Source organism: Hoplias malabaricus, chromosome 9, assembly GCF_029633855.1.
Source record: "Hoplias malabaricus isolate fHopMal1 chromosome 9, fHopMal1.hap1, whole genome shotgun sequence".
In the NCBI taxonomy this organism is placed as follows: Eukaryota; Metazoa; Chordata; class Actinopteri; order Characiformes; family Erythrinidae; genus Hoplias; species Hoplias malabaricus.
The window spans coordinates 35,383,598-35,400,972 of record NC_089808.1 but is presented as its reverse complement, the minus strand read 5'-3'; the positions used below and the strand labels follow the sequence as shown (position 1 = coordinate 35,400,972).

At 39.2% G+C, this 17,375-nt stretch overlaps 1 protein-coding gene across 1 annotated transcript in view; it reads right to left on the bottom strand.

Moving 5' to 3' along the window:
• Positions 1 to 17,080, bottom strand: part of prkdc (protein kinase, DNA-activated, catalytic subunit) — a 54,985-nt gene extending 37,905 nt beyond the window's left edge. The window contains exons 1-25 of the mRNA XM_066682032.1: positions 16,861 to 17,080; positions 14,122 to 14,198; positions 13,908 to 14,012; positions 11,238 to 11,312; positions 10,679 to 10,787; positions 10,152 to 10,264; positions 9,951 to 10,050; positions 9,804 to 9,859; positions 9,372 to 9,402; positions 9,129 to 9,286; positions 8,894 to 9,040; positions 8,214 to 8,378; positions 7,759 to 7,927; positions 7,506 to 7,555; positions 6,962 to 7,105; positions 6,115 to 6,264; positions 5,876 to 5,988; positions 5,269 to 5,428; positions 5,017 to 5,097; positions 4,798 to 4,917; positions 2,780 to 2,936; positions 2,575 to 2,681; positions 2,263 to 2,353; positions 1,892 to 2,055; positions 1,646 to 1,798 (exon numbers count right to left, since the gene is read on the bottom strand). Coding sequence (XP_066538129.1) covers positions 1,646 to 1,798; positions 1,892 to 2,055; positions 2,263 to 2,353; positions 2,575 to 2,681; positions 2,780 to 2,936; positions 4,798 to 4,917; positions 5,017 to 5,097; positions 5,269 to 5,428; positions 5,876 to 5,988; positions 6,115 to 6,264; positions 6,962 to 7,105; positions 7,506 to 7,555; positions 7,759 to 7,927; positions 8,214 to 8,378; positions 8,894 to 9,040; positions 9,129 to 9,286; positions 9,372 to 9,402; positions 9,804 to 9,859; positions 9,951 to 10,050; positions 10,152 to 10,264; positions 10,679 to 10,787; positions 11,238 to 11,312; positions 13,908 to 14,012; positions 14,122 to 14,198; positions 16,861 to 17,017 — 2,952 coding nt within the window. The 5' untranslated portion in view covers positions 17,018 to 17,080. The remainder of the gene's footprint in view (positions 1 to 1,645; positions 1,799 to 1,891; positions 2,056 to 2,262; positions 2,354 to 2,574; positions 2,682 to 2,779; positions 2,937 to 4,797; positions 4,918 to 5,016; positions 5,098 to 5,268; positions 5,429 to 5,875; positions 5,989 to 6,114; positions 6,265 to 6,961; positions 7,106 to 7,505; positions 7,556 to 7,758; positions 7,928 to 8,213; positions 8,379 to 8,893; positions 9,041 to 9,128; positions 9,287 to 9,371; positions 9,403 to 9,803; positions 9,860 to 9,950; positions 10,051 to 10,151; positions 10,265 to 10,678; positions 10,788 to 11,237; positions 11,313 to 13,907; positions 14,013 to 14,121; positions 14,199 to 16,860) is intronic.
• Between the last annotated feature and the right edge of the window lie 295 nt (positions 17,081 to 17,375).

Here is a 17,375-nt window from a genome sequence, read left to right as displayed (position 1 = left end):
TCAATTAGTTAGGTCAATCATTCTGTCAGGAAACAGGTGTGAATCAGGTGTCCCTTATTTAAGGGTGAAGCCAGCACATGCTCTACATGCATTTTCCTTGAAAGCCTGAGAAAAATGGGTCGATCGAGACATTGTTCAGAAGAACAGCGAACTTTGATTAAAATGTTGATTGGAGAGGGTAAAACTTGTAAAGACGTGCAGACAATAATAGGCTGTTCAGCCAAAATGATCTCTAATGCTTTAAAATCGAGAGGAAAACCAGAGAGACTACCATTCGAATGGATCAAAGAAGAGCCAGAATGGCAAAAGCTCAGCCAATGATCAGCTCCAGGATGATCAAAGACAGTCTCAAGTTACTTGTGAGTACTGTGACAGTTAGAAGACGCCTGTGTGAAGTCCATATTGTGGACTGATGAAAGTAAAGTTGTTCTTTTTGGGTCCAAGGGCTGAAGACAGTTCGACAGACGACCCCCAAACTCTGAATTCAAGCCACAGTACACTCTGAAGATGGTGGTGCAAGCATCATGATATGGGCATGTTTCTCTTACTATGGTGCTGGGCCTATTTACCGCATACCAGGCATCATGGACCGGTTTTCATATATCAGAATACCTGAACAGGTCATGTTGCCTTACGCTGAAGAGGAAATGCCCTTGAAATGGGTGTCTTAACAAGACAACGACCCTAAACACACTAGTAAACGAGCAAAATCTTGGTTCCAGTCCAACAAAATTGAGGTTATGGAGTGGCCAGCCCAATCCGCGGACCTTAAAACCTGTGGGGTGACATCAAAGATGCAGTTTCTGAGGCAAAACCAAGAAATGCAAATGAATTGTGGGATGTAGTCAAAGCATCCTGGGCTGGAATACTAGGTGACAGGTGCCAGAAGTTGGTTGACCCTATGCAACAAAGATGTGAAGCAGTTCTAAAAAACTGTGGTTATTCAACTAAATATTAGGTTAGTGATTCACAGGAATGCTAAATCCTAAAAAATAAGTACATATTTTGAGTTAGTAAAGACAAATGCAGCCCAATGTTCATTTTTTGGTATTTTCTGTAAAGTAGTTAAAAATTATATACATTTCTCTTCATGTTTTGATTTGGAAAACATTATGCAATGTTCCCAATTCATGGAAATAAAAACTACTATTAAGATTTAAGATTTTGTGCTTAACTAATATTTTTAAACACACTGCTATTATTTTAGAACACAACTATATATATATATATATATATATATATATATATATATATATATATATATATATATATATATATATATATATATATATATATATATATACACACACACACACACACACACACAAAAACGTCCTACTAAAGCAAATATTTCAGTTAATCACAGAAGTGATCAATAACTGCTAACTGCACTGTAAAATCTGTATTGCTCCTAAAGCGTAAGGATAAATTTGCACACTTTTTGCATTAAAGACAAATTTGCCAAAAATTCAAACACCTTTGGCTTGCACAGCTAAAATTCTTTTATGCTGTTAACTCTAACTGTGAGATTACATGTAGATTACTGCTAGTGTAAATACTGCATAGGTATATGGCTGAAAATAGCCCAGACATATGTTATTACATTGTACACATATGTATTATTGGATAATAACCAAAAACAGACCTGGTCAACATCACAGGCCAAACGTAGTAGCACAGGGAAGACACGTTTGTGCAGATTGTACATGGGAGGAGTTGAGGTCTCCCCCTCTGCCATCTGAACTCCTTTGCCCACCATATACACCACCACACTGTGGAGGAGCTCACATGCTGCCACCTGAGCAAACAAAAAAGCCAAAAAGGAAGATCAGTATTATAAAATACAAACCTTTAAACCCCTGAAGATCTGATGTGTCTACAGTAGTCATACCTTAGTTTGCCTGTCGCTGGAGGAGAGTGCAAGCTCTGTGATTCTTGGCAGAAAAGGGTCCAGGTAGATTTCAGGCTTAATATCTTTAAACGGCACTGCAAAACTCAGCCTTTTCTCACTGTCCCATGCCACAAATCGCTTCATCATATCCTCGGCCGAAATCGCTAGAACAAATATAAATGACGTTTGGACACATGAGGATTACATGAAAAATAATGACTCTTGCTACAGGCATTCAACTGCACAGGTAATTTCCATATCAAAGCATCATCATCATCGTCATCATGAACTCATGATTTTAAGCCCAAAAGTTAGACAAGTGTGTATTCTGGAGCTCTACACAAAGCGTATTCAACTACATTACAATTTACCTGTAACGAGGCTCCTGTTGAGTTGTCCTCCCAGGTGACCCAAAAGCTGCACTACTCGCCGTCGCACTGCCGCAATAGGAGACTCATCCCCCTGATCCAAATCAACATGACAAAATGAGGCCAGAATTCACGTTTACTGTAGTTAACAGCACAGATGTTGCTTTCTCTTTAGCAAATTCACTCAAGGCTAAAAAAATATGAAGTAAATTACTTAGGAACAAAACTTTTCGCTATACGGCTATAGAGAGGTCACTATCTGTGCATTATAACCTGAGGTGAATATACAGTGTACATGTTGAATGGAAAGCTTACCACAGGCAGGTGTCTAGACTTCTTCAGAAGCCTCGTCATTATTTTTCCGTACCCTTTCTGAGTGCCCGTTGACACAACTGTAACATTCATACTGCTTTCATCCTTATCTGGCAAGAGAGGAAGTAATATTTTAAAAAAAGTTAAATAAGTAAGGTATCATATAAAAACTCTTTAAGTCATTGATACTACTCTGAGAGAATCTCACTGGTAGTAGTAGTTTTGAGGTAGCCATCCAGGTGTGGCAGTATGTCTGCATAGTGGGGCTGTATGATGGAAAAGGGGATGTAGGAGGACCATGACTCCAGAGCATCCAGCGCAGCAGTGGCCAGAGGAGCATGGCTTAGACCAAGTCGCAAAGCAGCCTGAAACACACACACACACACACACTTACAATCAATGCCGCATCATGATACTAAAGCTCTGTTCAAACAGAAACATTACTTGTCTTTATATCAAGGGTATTAGGTTTCTATCCTAGGACCGGAACATTCTTCACGCAAGGATGCAAATCCCAACACCTGGCCAATGCTCTGTAAATGCATGGTCCTGCTGTGCAAACTCTATGTGCACCCTTACATTACTGTTGCGGTTAAAACTTATAGTGCTCAGAGGAGCAACTGAGGAGATTATAGGGTCTGTAAACAGAATAGGGTTAAACATCTACAACAGAGGAGTGTGCAGCCTTTGAATCACTCTTGATGGAATATATATTTGTATGAGGAACTCATTCTGAGAGCTGGTCCGCCATGACAGCTGGCTAGACTACTTGACTCTCACTGTAGTGCCCCTTGCAGCAATGCAGCTTGTGCTTGCATTGTGTTATGAAATGCATCATGACACATTTTTGAACGCAACCATGTGTGAAGCCCTACCTGTGGTTCAAAGTGTCTGCATTTGCTCCTTTACGTGAAGTATGTTTCAGCCCTTATTTAGACTCAACTATCATAACATGGCATATTAGATCAGAGTGAGTCCTCCCCCCTCCAGTTGGATTCAAACCACATTTGTACAGGGTGGGCCATTTATATGGATACAACTTAATAAAATGGGAATGGTTGGTGATATTAACTTCCTGTTTGTGGCACATTAGTATATGGAAGGGGGGAAACTTTTCAAGATGGTGGTGACCATGGCGGCCAATTTGGATCCAACTTTTGTTTTTTCATTGGGAAGAGGGTCATGTGACACATCAAACTTATTGGGAATTTCACAAGAAAAACAATGGTGTGCTTGGTTTTAATGTAACATGCACATCTCGTATCTTCACAGCATAGACAATTGCCTTCAGATGACCACAAAGATAAAAGTCTAAGGAGGTCAGATTGGGAGACCTTGGGGGCCATTCAACTGGCCCACCACGACCAATCCACTTTCCAGGAAACTGTTCATCTAGGAATGCTTGGACCTGACACCCATAATGTGGTGGTGCACCATGGTGCTGGAAAAACTCAGGGAACGTGCCAGCTTCAGCGCATAAAGAGGGAAACACATCGTCATGTAGCAATTTCACATATCCAGTGGCCTTGAGGTTTCCGTTGATGAAGAATGGCCCCACTATCTTTGTACCCCATATACCACACCATACCATCAAGACGAGCAGCACCTGAAACTATGGATACTGGAAGCCTGTGCTAGCATTTCTCCTGCAGTGTTGCTATCAGTGTGTGAAGAGTGGGAGAAGAGGGTTGCATTGACAATCCAACACAATGGGCAGCACTTTGAACACATTTTATAAGTGGTCAGAAAAAAAAGTTACGTTAAAACCAAGCACACCATTGTTTTTCTTGTGAAATTCCCAATAAGTTTGATGTGTCACATGACCCTCTTCCCATTGAAAAAACAAAAGTTGGATCCAAAATGGCCACCATGGTCACCACCCATCTTGAAAGGTTCCCCCCTCCCATATACTAATGTGCCACAAACAGGAAATTAATATCACCAACCATTCCCATTTTATTAAGTTGTATCCATATAAATGACCCACCCTGTACATGGTTCTGATCTGATTCAAACTGCTCATTTTTTTCCAGCATGTGTTATGCTGTTTTTTTTAAATACCCAAATAAACCTGTCAAGTATTTGTCTGCTAGTTAGGGGCACTTAGCAGGTTAGTGGCAAGACACTGACTGGCAAATGGAACAGGCGATCCCTTCCTGCTGCCAGAGAGAGACAGAGCCCCCTCTCCTTTTCTGTTTGAAGATGTAAGAGTTCATCTGCCCTCACCTGTAGCGCTGGGATGTAAGCTTTGATGTCTAGAGCCACCATGTCCGGATGAAGGGACAGCACAAATGTCAGACACGCAGCCAGAAGCTCATCTTTATACTGTTTAATACGGACACACACCTGCGGAGGAATATCTTTCATTACACTTATACTTAGTAGCAGCAGATTCAACATTCAGGCCACAAAAAAAAATGTTACAAAACAATCCCACAATGGTACCTCCTTCCCAAACTTTGAAACGAGTGCAAAACAAGCACGTCCAGACGGTGAGCCTTCACTGATGCTCTTGGGGCCCTCACCCTGCAAAGAATCAAAGGGATCAAATATAATATCAATGGCTTGCATTAACTAGTCTGCACTGACTGATCAATCATCAAACGATCAACTAGATCAAACTCTAACATAACAATGTATATTTATCAACATCTGTATACGTGTAAGGATGGTTATCAAAACAACTTCATGATTTACCTGAAAGTATTTGATCTTCTTGGCAATGGTCATGGAGAGAGAGAGCAGCTTATAGAAACCGCTGACCAGAGGGAAGCGTATGGACTGAAGAATGAGCTCATGGCACAGAGGGTGCATCCACTGAGCAAAGTATTCAGGGTTTTTTGCAGGAAGCAATTCACTGTGAAAACATACATATGTTAAACAACTAAGCCTTACTTTATTATTATCACATTATTGCACAAATGCCATTATTTGTGCCATTATTTCCAGATATTGCTACAGCAACTTTAGAGGGCAGAAGTGACTAATGTTTGTTAATTTGAGCTTTAACTATATCACTTGTTGACTTAATTTTGATAAACAGGATGTAACAAATAGTCAGGCAATCTGGCAACTTTGCATATAATAAATATATATACAGACAATTATATTAACATACTAATTAGATATAATTATAAGGCAAATTAATGCCAGCAAAAATTAGTTGTGTTTTCCAGTGGCACAAATGATTACTTGTTTGATCCTTGATGATGCTTTTGATCCTGATATTCAACACTGCTAAAGGTAGCATTAACCAAACTTCAGCTCCAATCTTTAAGGGCAAAAGACATCAGCAGAGTGTTACCTGCAAAAGTCCACCAGATTAATAAAGGCAGTGAAATCTTTGGGTTTGTTAGGCATCAGATTTGTGGTAGGATCTGAAGACGGAATAAGGCCAGACACCTGATCACTTTGTCCCTAGGAAAGAGAGAAGATGATATGTAATTAGAATCTAATCTTAGACAGACACTCCACAGCTGCTTTGTCACGTACATGTGTGGCTGGTTTACTGAATGCAGGGCTTTGGTCCTGACTGAACCCTACCTCATCATCTGCGTTTACTTTCTGCACAGAGAGATCAAGCTTCTCCACAATCTTCATGATGGACTGCACCAGTGCATCATACAGAAGTCTGTTCAGGGCCTTCAGGCTGTAGCTCTTGGTTACTACAGAGCCCTCAAGAAACCCAGTGTCCTAAACAAAAAGCAATATATACAGCAGTGCTTAGAAATAATTATTTAACATCAACCTAAACTTGAAATCATAGAGCCTGATGCCTTCCTGTTTTCTGTGTATTCAAATCAATGTGGTATTATCTGGCACATTTTGTTTTTGGTTGGAGTCTTCGTTCACTGAAAAAAACCTGTAATTTAATGCAGAACTTGCTACCCTGCTAGTTTTGCTCATCCAGATTTCTTCTGAAATTAAGGGTGTGTTTAAAAACATTGTCCCCCTTTGCAGTTACAGCTACCACTCTATTAGGAAGGCGTTAGACTAAAGGTTGAAAGAAATACTGTGAAAGTCTGATTGCATTGATTTTCAAGGTCAGACACTGATGTTGGATTAGTTCCTGATCACAAACACCACTCCAACTCATCCTGAAGGTACTGAATTGAGATGTATCATAAAGGATATATTTATACTGCTTCATATTCCAAAGAAGGGGACTATATGGTATAATATACACCTCTCTAACCCAAGATTGGCTTTATACATGCAGATCTTAGGCTCAAGTTACTCACGCTGCTCTGGAGCATCAAATTATATAGATCAGCCATGCTTGTGAACTTAACACTTCTAATAATATCTAAATAAATACATCAAATCTAAATAAATATCTAAATATTTAAATAAAAAGCTAATAGCTTAAACTTTAACTGAAATGCCTCACCTTCAGATTCTGACAGTCTAGAAGTCCCTTAAAGAGATCCAGATAATCTTTGCATGATGGAACCTTCCATTTCCCAGAGCGCACCACTGCAGGCTCTGCAGCATCCTCTCTGTTGTTTACGCGGCCTTGAGCAGTACCTTCGTCCTTCACAAATAATACAAATATGAACTAGAGATAACATAATATTTGGAATAAGATTGATATGTAAAATCTATAATCTCAGAAAACTCTGTACCACATTAAGTCAGATTACACAACTGGAGACTCCCAAATCTAAAATGACTATTTAATCCTTATGTAGTGTACATTGTTAATCACAAAATAACAACTTCTACAAATATCTAGAACATTGTATATTATATTCAGTAATATCTTTATTAATCCCAATCTAACACTTAACACATCAACATTTTCATGACCTTTACAGTGAAATATATAAGGGGATGCGTGTAACTTTAGATATGGCATCAGATTACAATCCAAAATTACACGTGAAGAAGAATATTCTGCCAGATTATAGCAGACACCAAAATAACGTAATCACCTCGACTTGAACCACTGGTTTGGAGCACACACGAATCAGTCCTTGGTGAACTGTGAGAAAAGATATGAGAGTTTATGATATAATACAAACAAACAAAATAAAATGCTTGGAGCTGAAACAATGTGTATGAATTCAATACATCTTCTACAACTGCAAATTGTTTGAATGATGTTTCCTAAAGAAAGTTACCGTGATAAACTCTTAAGGACATTAAAAGAATCATCAGTGACCGTAAACATTTTCTGAGTCTTACCCACAGAGCTGGTGAAACTCCAGAGGACTGGGCCCTTGGCCGCCATGGCGATGAGCACCTTGATGATGGAGCGGCATGTGGAGTACTGCATCCTCTGACTGTACTGTGGGAAAGTATCAATCTGAACCACCAGGAGGCGCTCAAGCACAGATGTGTAGACTTCAGGAACCTGAGATAGACAAACAGAGGTGCTTATATTATTATTACCAACTTCACTGAGGAAGGATAATATAACATAGAGTTGATCACGGGACAAAAAAATAAACAGCAGCCCTTTAGATTACATGCAAATTTCATGAACAATGGATCCATGACAACAGATTATTTTATTACATTAACTTCATAGAATATGGAAATATTTTTTTTAACAGACAATATGACTGTTTTATACCAAACTACACTACACTGCACTGGATTCTGTGTAAAGGAGATAACTAATCACAGAAGAGTCTTACCCTGTCCAGGTGAATCAGAACACTAGCTATGGAGTCGAGGAAGCTAGGCAGCTGGTAGACGTTATCATCATCCCTATCCGACTCAGTCAGGTACATCTGCTTACAGCGCTGAAGGAGCTCAGTGTACATCAGATCAACATCTTGGGGACACACCACCTTACAGGGCTAGATCCAAATAACGAACAAAACAAATGATTTGGCTATACAACAATTCCACCTTCTACAATACATTTGTTTCTATAATTTAGGCTACAGAGATTTTTGTGGTGGTTGTTTTGTGGGGACAAGGGTTGAGTGAAGGCTTAAATGGAAAATGTAAAAGTGAATATACTAAGAATGGAGTGTCAATTGTTTTTTGTGGTTTTAGTTTCTGTAAATTCCTTTTATTAGTTTTCTGATTTTTCATTTATACTGTGAAATATACAGTGATTTAGAAGACATTATTCTCAGATGGGAAATTCATTTCAGATTTTGTAGCCAACTTAATAGATGAAAAATACAGGCTGCTGACACGGCTGATATTATCAGTCATCCTGTATTAGACATCCTTGTCTTAAGATAAGAATCAAAGTATGTCAAAAATTCTACCAAAATCATTAGTAATTCTACCAAAAAAAGGATCTACTTGAAGAACAATGAACTAATATTACTCAGCAACCATGACTAAAGAATAGTCTCACCGCAGCAAAAAATCCATATCCTCTGATGGCAATGGAGAGCTCTTTGTTACTGGAGTCCATTGTCCTGATTATAGAACAAAACTTCTGCATAAAGAACTTCAGTTTGCTTTGGTGCTGCTCAACATCTTCAGCCACAAGGATGGCAACCTGTGAGGATATGGATAACAAGGTGAAACAAAATATTTTAGAAAACATCCACCTTACAGAGGCAGAACACAGAGACAGAGACAGTCACCTGTTTAAGAAAAGCCTCTAGAGCGAAGTAGCTGGTCTTCTTCATCTCTGAGTTTATGTGTCCACACAGTTTGGACATGACGTCAAACACCGTCCTGTAGTGATCCATGAGGCAGCTGCTGAACTGGGCAGCGTGCTTCGCAAAGAGCTTAAGTCCAGCTGCCGGAAGTAAAAATACAGTGTTAACGGACTTTTCAGCTCGTTTTGAAGACATTATTTAAAAAAGGCACCAACAGCTTCTTACCGAAGGTGACTGCATAGCGCTTCATCTCAGTCTGTAGAGACCAGCATGAAAAGGGTAATAAAAGGGTCAATGTAAATAGAACCATATGTGGTTATAGGTACAGTCTTTAACACAAATCTCTAATGATATCTCCAGATACTTTTGCAATTAATTAAATTTATTTCTGTGGTGTAATACTTTGGAAGAGAAACAAAATGAACCAGTATAGCCTCATTAAAAACAACAACATGAACTTATGGTCACCATGCTAAATGCAAAGTGTTAAAGCAGTAAAATGCAACCTAGCACTTGGATGTGTATGAGTACAAATGTGTTCCCTGGAGTGGTGAAGCATCATTAAATTAATTGGAGAGGCTATTGAGACACATCCCACATCAGCACTGGACCTAAGGAATGGTTATCTTGGTGAAGGCTATGTGATTCTGCACTCACCTGTGGGCAGATGGCCTTAAGGGCATAGTCAAAGATTTCTTTTGAGGTAACAGGGTCTGTTTTTGAATAGACAGTGTATGTCAGATTTGATTAAGCATGTATTACGTCTTATACACAGGCAACATAGACAGAGAACCAAATATATACCTTCATCCATTGACTTGGTAAAGTTCACCATCAGTGCTGTGATCCCCCTGAGACAACCAGCTACAACAGGGAGTTTGGGTTCCTTTGTTGTTGATGTCATCTGAAGGAGGTTAGGAAGATGGGCAACCAAAATAACCTTAACTTACTGAGTTATATCAACAAGCCATAATGTGCCAATACAAGCTCTGAAAAATACTCTACCTGTCCTTTCAGTTCTCCTAAGTAAGCCTTATACAGTTTGTCAGAATTGTTGACCATCTCACTGGGGTGCACTTCCCCCAACACTCCAAGGAGTTCATAAATATTACCCAGAACTGACAAGGAAAAAAACAAAAACAAAAACATGGGAGCTGGTTAAGGGATATATATATATATATATATATATATATATATATATATACACACACACATACATACATACATACACATATATATATATATATATATATATATATATATATATATATATATATACAATGTCTGGATTGTATGTCATTACCTCCAGTCATTATATTAACACCTATCGGATTGAATGCGTTTCTTGCGTGAGTTTCTGTAATAAAATTGTTTTAAACACTGTTGACCTCATGAAGTGGACCTGTTCAATGAAGCATACACTGCTTCATTCAGGGCCTACAAAGCTATTGGACTCTTTCTCTAAGTGAGTTGTACATAAAACCCTACATAGAAAAATGTAAAAATGTGTGTACAGAGTATATTTCATTTACCTGTGTCAGGTAGCTTGTTTTTCTGAGCCAGCTCCCCATAGAACTTATTAAACATGTCTCCTATTTTGAAGTCCTGACTGATGCTTGAGTCCTTCGTCACATAGAGCACCTGGGGAGATTTTTGAAACAGTGGCTCATTATCATCATCGTTTAAATGAACAGGTGCTGAAACCAGTCATTCTGAAGAGGGCTGTATAGACAGGGGGAGGACAGTGCAGTGTTGTTTATTCTTTGAGGGGTTCTGACCAAAGAATGTCACAGACAACTTATTGTGACACCAGGAAACTGGGTTACCTTGTTGAAAAGGGGTATAAACATGTCTCCTTTGAAAATACACACACACATGTATTTAAAACTGGGTGATCATGCTTACTAATAAATGGAGAGAAGAATGTAATAAAACATTTGCAGAGAACTAGTGGAGAACAAAGTAAAAAAATTTGCATGGAGAGTAAAAGAATTTAAGAATTAGAAGGATTAAAGGATTAAAGGATTACAAATGCACAATAATACACTTTGATCTTCAACATATGTCACCAGCAGAATATAAAGTACTCACCTTAATAAGTAATTCCAAAGCAGGTCCTCTACATTTTGCAGATTTATCCTTCGTATAAACAACAAGGCAAGTATCCTGTGCACAAAAAACAATAAATATTAACTAGAGGTCTGCATTTCCAGGAGGAAACGCGAGATGTTACGCCGCTGAAACCCCCCGTCCCCTGATCCACATCTTTCCCGCTTAAAGCGAGGCCGTGGATACTGTAAACGCGTGGGTCCCTAGGCAACACTATGGTAAAAGAGTTGACTGCTAAGCTGTTGGTAGTGGGATGTTAAGAGAGCACTCTCTCACAGGCAGTTTACATTGGACTCTATGGAGCTCCGTAGGCCGTGAATGGAAAACGATACATTTTGAATTCCACCTTTAAAAACAATTCCACCTTAAGAAACCCACAATTGTATTGAGACGTCAACCTTTAAAAATGACCACTGTAAATAAAGGTTAAAATGTTAAAAAGACAGCTAATATATTTTGAAGGCGGTATTCTAAAAAAAAACCACATTAAAAAACCCTGGATAATTAAGACCACCTTAAGTCCACCTTAAAAATGACCTTTAAAGTGTTAGAGACTGCCTATGTATTTCTGTGTCCTTCACCCACACACCCCCCCCCTCTCTCTTTCTCTCACGCACACTCGCAGAGCTCACAGACTCACGATTCAATGAATTTCGACCTGGGGGGGACCCTCCAAAAAAATCACCCGTAGCTCGAAAACTGTCCAAAAGTGAATGAAACATACTGTAGCGAAAAGGGAAGTCTGGCAATCAAGATGGTGTAAACATTTTTGCACTATGAGCGAGAATTGATGGTGTAATGATGAGTTAAAAAACAAGCAAAATTTTGAAATTCTGCGTTCCGACCCGCTCTTAAAATGCATTGAGCTCTATGGGAGTGAAACTCTCCCAAGTATCGAACAAAAATTCACAGCTCAAAAGCAGTGTGAGAAAGGGGAAATTTAACTCTACCATTTAAAATTTAAATGTCTGTAGGTGAAAGTATAAGGAAGTTATGGCGAAATGTTTGGCAGAAAATTGAAAAAGAAAAAAAAATCATTTCAATGCATTCCCATGGGAGCATACCCACCCTCCGATCAAATGCTTATAGCTTGGAAAGATTTTCCCAAATTACTTAACTGTATATACCGTTGCGACTAGGAAACTCTGGGGATCGATCTGGTATAAAAAAAAATCAGCAGATTGAGTGTGAATTGAGTTATGACGAGTTAAAAACAGGAGAAAAATTTAGAAACCACACTCTGAGCCACTCCGAAAATACATTGAACTCTATGGGAGCCGAAACCCTCCCTAGTGCCGAAGTAAAATTCATAACTCAAAAACTGTATTTTCAAAAATGTTCAAATGTACAGGTGCTAGAAAGGACAAGTTTCTCTACCATTTAAAATTGAAATGAAGTTTCTAGGTAAGTTATGGCGAATTGTTCGGCTGAAAAGGGAAAAAACGGTTTTCAGGAAGAGAAGCTAGAGTGCGGTGACATCACACACTCTAGCTGTCCCCCATTCAAATGAATGGAGGGATTTTGAAGGAGGGATAGAAATGGAAGGATGAGTGCAAGAGGTCCGAAAACGGACATGACGGGTCCCGGTGTGCCCGAGTCCGACCGTCTGAAATCTCCTGTCCGTAGCTTGAAAATTGACTGAGTTAGAGCATTCGGTCAAAACAGAGCGAAAAACGATTGTAGCGGGCGAACGAGTGCAGGTATCGGAAAGCTGTATACAAGTCCACAACGTCGCTATAAGACGCATGATTTCCAGGTGGAATGGAGTCGATAGCTCGAAAACTGCGGGATGAGTTAAGCGGAAAAGGAAAAGGAAATAATAAGAATGAGAAAAAATAGAAGAACAATATATTGCGATGCTGCTTAAAGCAGCAGGTGCAACATAATGAAAGGGGGTGGAACGGAAGAGCAGCAGGTAGTGTCGCAGTCACACAGCTCCATGGACCTGGAGGTTGTGGGTTCAAGCCCCGCTCCGTGTGACTGTCTGTGAGGAGTGTGGTGTGTTCTCCGGGTGACTGTCTGTGAGGAGTGTGGTGTGTTCTCCCTGTGTCTGCGTGGGTTTCCTCCGGGTGCTCCGGTTACCTCCCACAGTCCAAAAACACATGTTGGTAGGTGGACTGGTGACTCTAAAGTGTCCGTAGATGTGAGTGAATGAGTGTGTGTTGCCCTGTGAAGGACTGGTGCCCCCTCCAGGGTATATTCCCACCTTGCGCCCAATGATTCCAGGTAGGCTCTGGACCCACCGTAACCCAGAACTGGACAAGCGCCTACAGATACTTAATGAATTAATGAATTAAGTGTTTAAAAGAGCAATAAGTAATTTTACCAGCACACATCAGTAAGCAATATTTTTAAAAATTGGTATATATTTTCTATAAAAATGTGACTAATTGCTTTGTTGACCCTGAAGGAACAAATTAATGCTCCACAGAGCAGGTCCTCCACATGGGAGTGGCCATGTTTAATAGGTTTAGAACATAATATCTGACATATCCAGGTCAGGACAAGGGCAGGTTTAAAAAGTGAGTAAATGACCATAGACAAAATGGCAGACTGTTACTTTAACATAAATCAATAAATAGTCCATGATGTCTAAAAGATAAGCGAGCATCCAGCTAATATAAAAACCCATCATTGTCTAAAACAACAAACCTTCAGGTCAACAGCATAGTTCCTCTCCCATCCTTTAACAATATCAGCCATTTTCTGCAGGAACGTGCCCAGCAGACTGAGAATGTCCACTCTGGCATCCCGTAGCTGTGAGTCAAGGGCAAAGGTGAATAAAACACAAGCATATAATTCTATAAAACAGAAAGAGATGTAACTTGCTCTGGGTCACAGAAAAAGATCACAGGAAAGATCTCACCTCTTCATTGGACAAAGATTTTCGGAGAAAGCTGAGCAGACCTTCATCCTTAGCAAACAACAAGGAGGTCTGAAAAACTGATCAAACAGATGCACAGATATAGGAACTGTGAACCCATGCCAATGTCCAATATTTTGCAAGTGTAAATTTTGTAAGTGTCAGCTGACATCGATGCATAAACATTTATCAAAAACAAAAATCAATCTACCTGGAGTAGCATTACAGAGGAGAATAGTACTCATTTATAGAAGTTTACAAATGAATAAAAATGAATACATTTCAGCACAGAATTCCAGCTAAATATTCTCCTCTTGCTGAACAAAACTTTATAAATATTAACATATGCCCAGTGCAGGAATTTTGTTTATTAATCAAATATTTACCTATACCATGTAAACCCAGTGCCACCACTTGAATATACAGGAAGTGACAATAACAATAAATGTCATAACTTATTGTCTCTTATTTATGATGTATTAGTGTGTCTTAGTATTTAATAATAATAATATTTTTCTCATAATTCCTTAAAATTACGGAAGAAATTACAAATTCACTGACTAACATTACTGCATTTTGAAAATAAATCTTTACTTTGAATCATCCAACTCAAAAAAAAAACAAAAGTTAGAGTAGAGGCATGTTTACCACTGCTTTGATTTTCCTTTTAATCATCCTGTTCAATCATTAGGGAACGGAGGATACAAGTTGTTACAATTTTACAAGTGGAATTTTTGCCCTCAACTGCTTAACAGTCACAGCTCACTATTGTCTGATTCTCCTCTTCATGATACACCACAAAAGACAGGGCCCTTGCACTCTGTCTACAAAACCATGCTGTTGCACTATGTGCAGAAAGAATACTGCTGCTGTCTTGCTGAAATAATCATGGACTTTACAGGAAAAGACATCAGCTTCAAGGCAGCATATGTCTCTCTAAAATCCCAATACACAAAATCCCAATCAGTGGTACCTTCAAACATATATACTTCACCCATATCATGGGCTCTGATACATTCCCATACCATGACAGTTACTGGTTTCTGAGAGCCTAGTCCCTTTCATATTGTTAAACATGAACACATCAGATCATAGCATGTTTCCACCATATTTCAGGTCATTTAAAAGGAGCTGGGGCCCAGAGAACTCTGCAGACTTTTAGCATAGAATTGCTTTGTGGCTTTCTCCTTGAGTGAATGAGTTTCATGATGCAGTGATGAACTATTTTGGGTGACAACATTTTTCCAATGCATGTCCCATTTATCACAGGAAAATGATTAATGCCATCTGAGAGTTCAGAGATCATGGTCAATAAACAGTGGTCTCTGGCCGTGCCCTTAACAGACAATAATTTTACAATAATTTACACCAGATGGAGAATGACCACAATACTTTGCAGTGTTGCATTAAAACATGTTCAGTTTGAAGTAATCCCAGCCAAAAGTTGACAGAGAGTCAGACACTTTCAATGCATTAAGGTGGCCTCACTGTCAGGTTTCTGCCAGCTGCGTTCTGATTGGCTCTCTGCCTCCTTCTACACATCATGCCAAAATAGAAAACTTATGAAGGGTCCTTTAGGTTTTCTTTACCTGCAGTAGCAGGTGGTCCTTGGCTACGTTAAGTCGCGAAAGGTAATGAGAGAATTTGTTTGAAAAAATAGACAACTCTCTCAAAAATCTGTCTCAAAGTTCTGAGCAATGACCCATCTTCGCCACAAAGCCTGAGAATTTGGTGGATACTAGGTAAATATTCACTTGAATTTGTGAAATGATTCACAATGATGTAACATGAGTTTCCTATCAATTTTCTCCCCCTCTCTTTCTTTCAACATTTCTAGCAGCTTCAACTGAAGTGAGCTGGAGGCATCAAATTCTAGGTTTGTACATATTTGCAAAATGCTGTCATGTTTGTCAGTAAAATTACTGTACAATTTTGTCTATTATCATTTTTGTATTTTTGTCAGTTAAATACAGTTCAGCCAAATGAACAAATCAGATTTTTCTTGTATTCATTTATAATATCTACATCAAATTATTTTACTCAAATTTATATCCTATGTATATAGTTGGTACATAGCTAATATTGTATGTTTCTTCAATAATGGACATAACCGCCTCATTACTTCTTACTGTTCTGCTGTTTCAGATTACTGTAGATATACAGTACACATCAAATGTTTGGATACACCCTCTCAAGGAGGTTTTCCTTTGTTCCGGCCCATTTCCCACACACTGTGATTGTACAATACCAGTTAATGTGTAGAACTGCTCCCCTTCTGTGTGTTTGAGACCATAGCTTGGGTTGTGCAAAGGTAGGGGCTGGTACACAGTTCTGTACAGTGAAGAGCCCTATCCCACCAATGACTCATGAGGAGATGTGTCCAAACTTGTGATGGGTACTGTACATTTAGAGCTAGTTATGCACATCTTGTTTGCACCTTGTATCTGCATTTTGCTGTTTTGCACTTTCTGGTGGATGCTAGTCTGCATATTTTGCATCATATTAACGCTGTGTTTTGTGTGTAGTGTTATATCAGCGGTGCATAAACAAAAGCCAAAATAAACTTAAACACATAAACACACGAGGTTATCAAATAAATAATAAATTCGACTAGTTTGCAAACAATAGCCAAGAGCCACGAGATATTCAGGTACTATAGAGTCTACAGCAGTCTATAAACATTCATAAGCGCTGTGTATTTGTGTGACTCTGAATTAGGGGAGTTGGATTTTCTTAACTTACTCAGTTCATTCTCATTCTTAGTGACCATACAGTCCTGCCCAAGGTTTCCGATAATATCGTGGCATATTAGAGCTGCATTTCTAGTTTCTGTGTCAGACAGAAATCCGTGGAGTTTGAGGAGAGAGCCCTGAATTTCTCCACTGCTGGAGGAAGACATTTCTGTTTCTGTTTCTGTCCCGAACTCAAACCGGCGTGGAGCTGAAGCGCCAAAACACACAGCACCAACCCCGCTTCACTTCCTCGAATTACCCCGCATCACCAGCTCGTAGCGCTGTTGCATCACAAACACCCCCTTCACTGGCGAGTGGCAGCGTTCCAAACGGCACCCGCTTCCCTACATAGTGTACTATATCAGGTTTAACACTAGAATTGCTAAAGTTGTCATTCTGAACATTTAAAAAAGGCTGTGATATGATCATTCTGACAAAGGCACAGACCTTATCTATAATCTTAGGTATCTTTCCTTATTATTATTATAACAGTTTTTTTTTAATGAGGAAACTTGCTTAAACCTA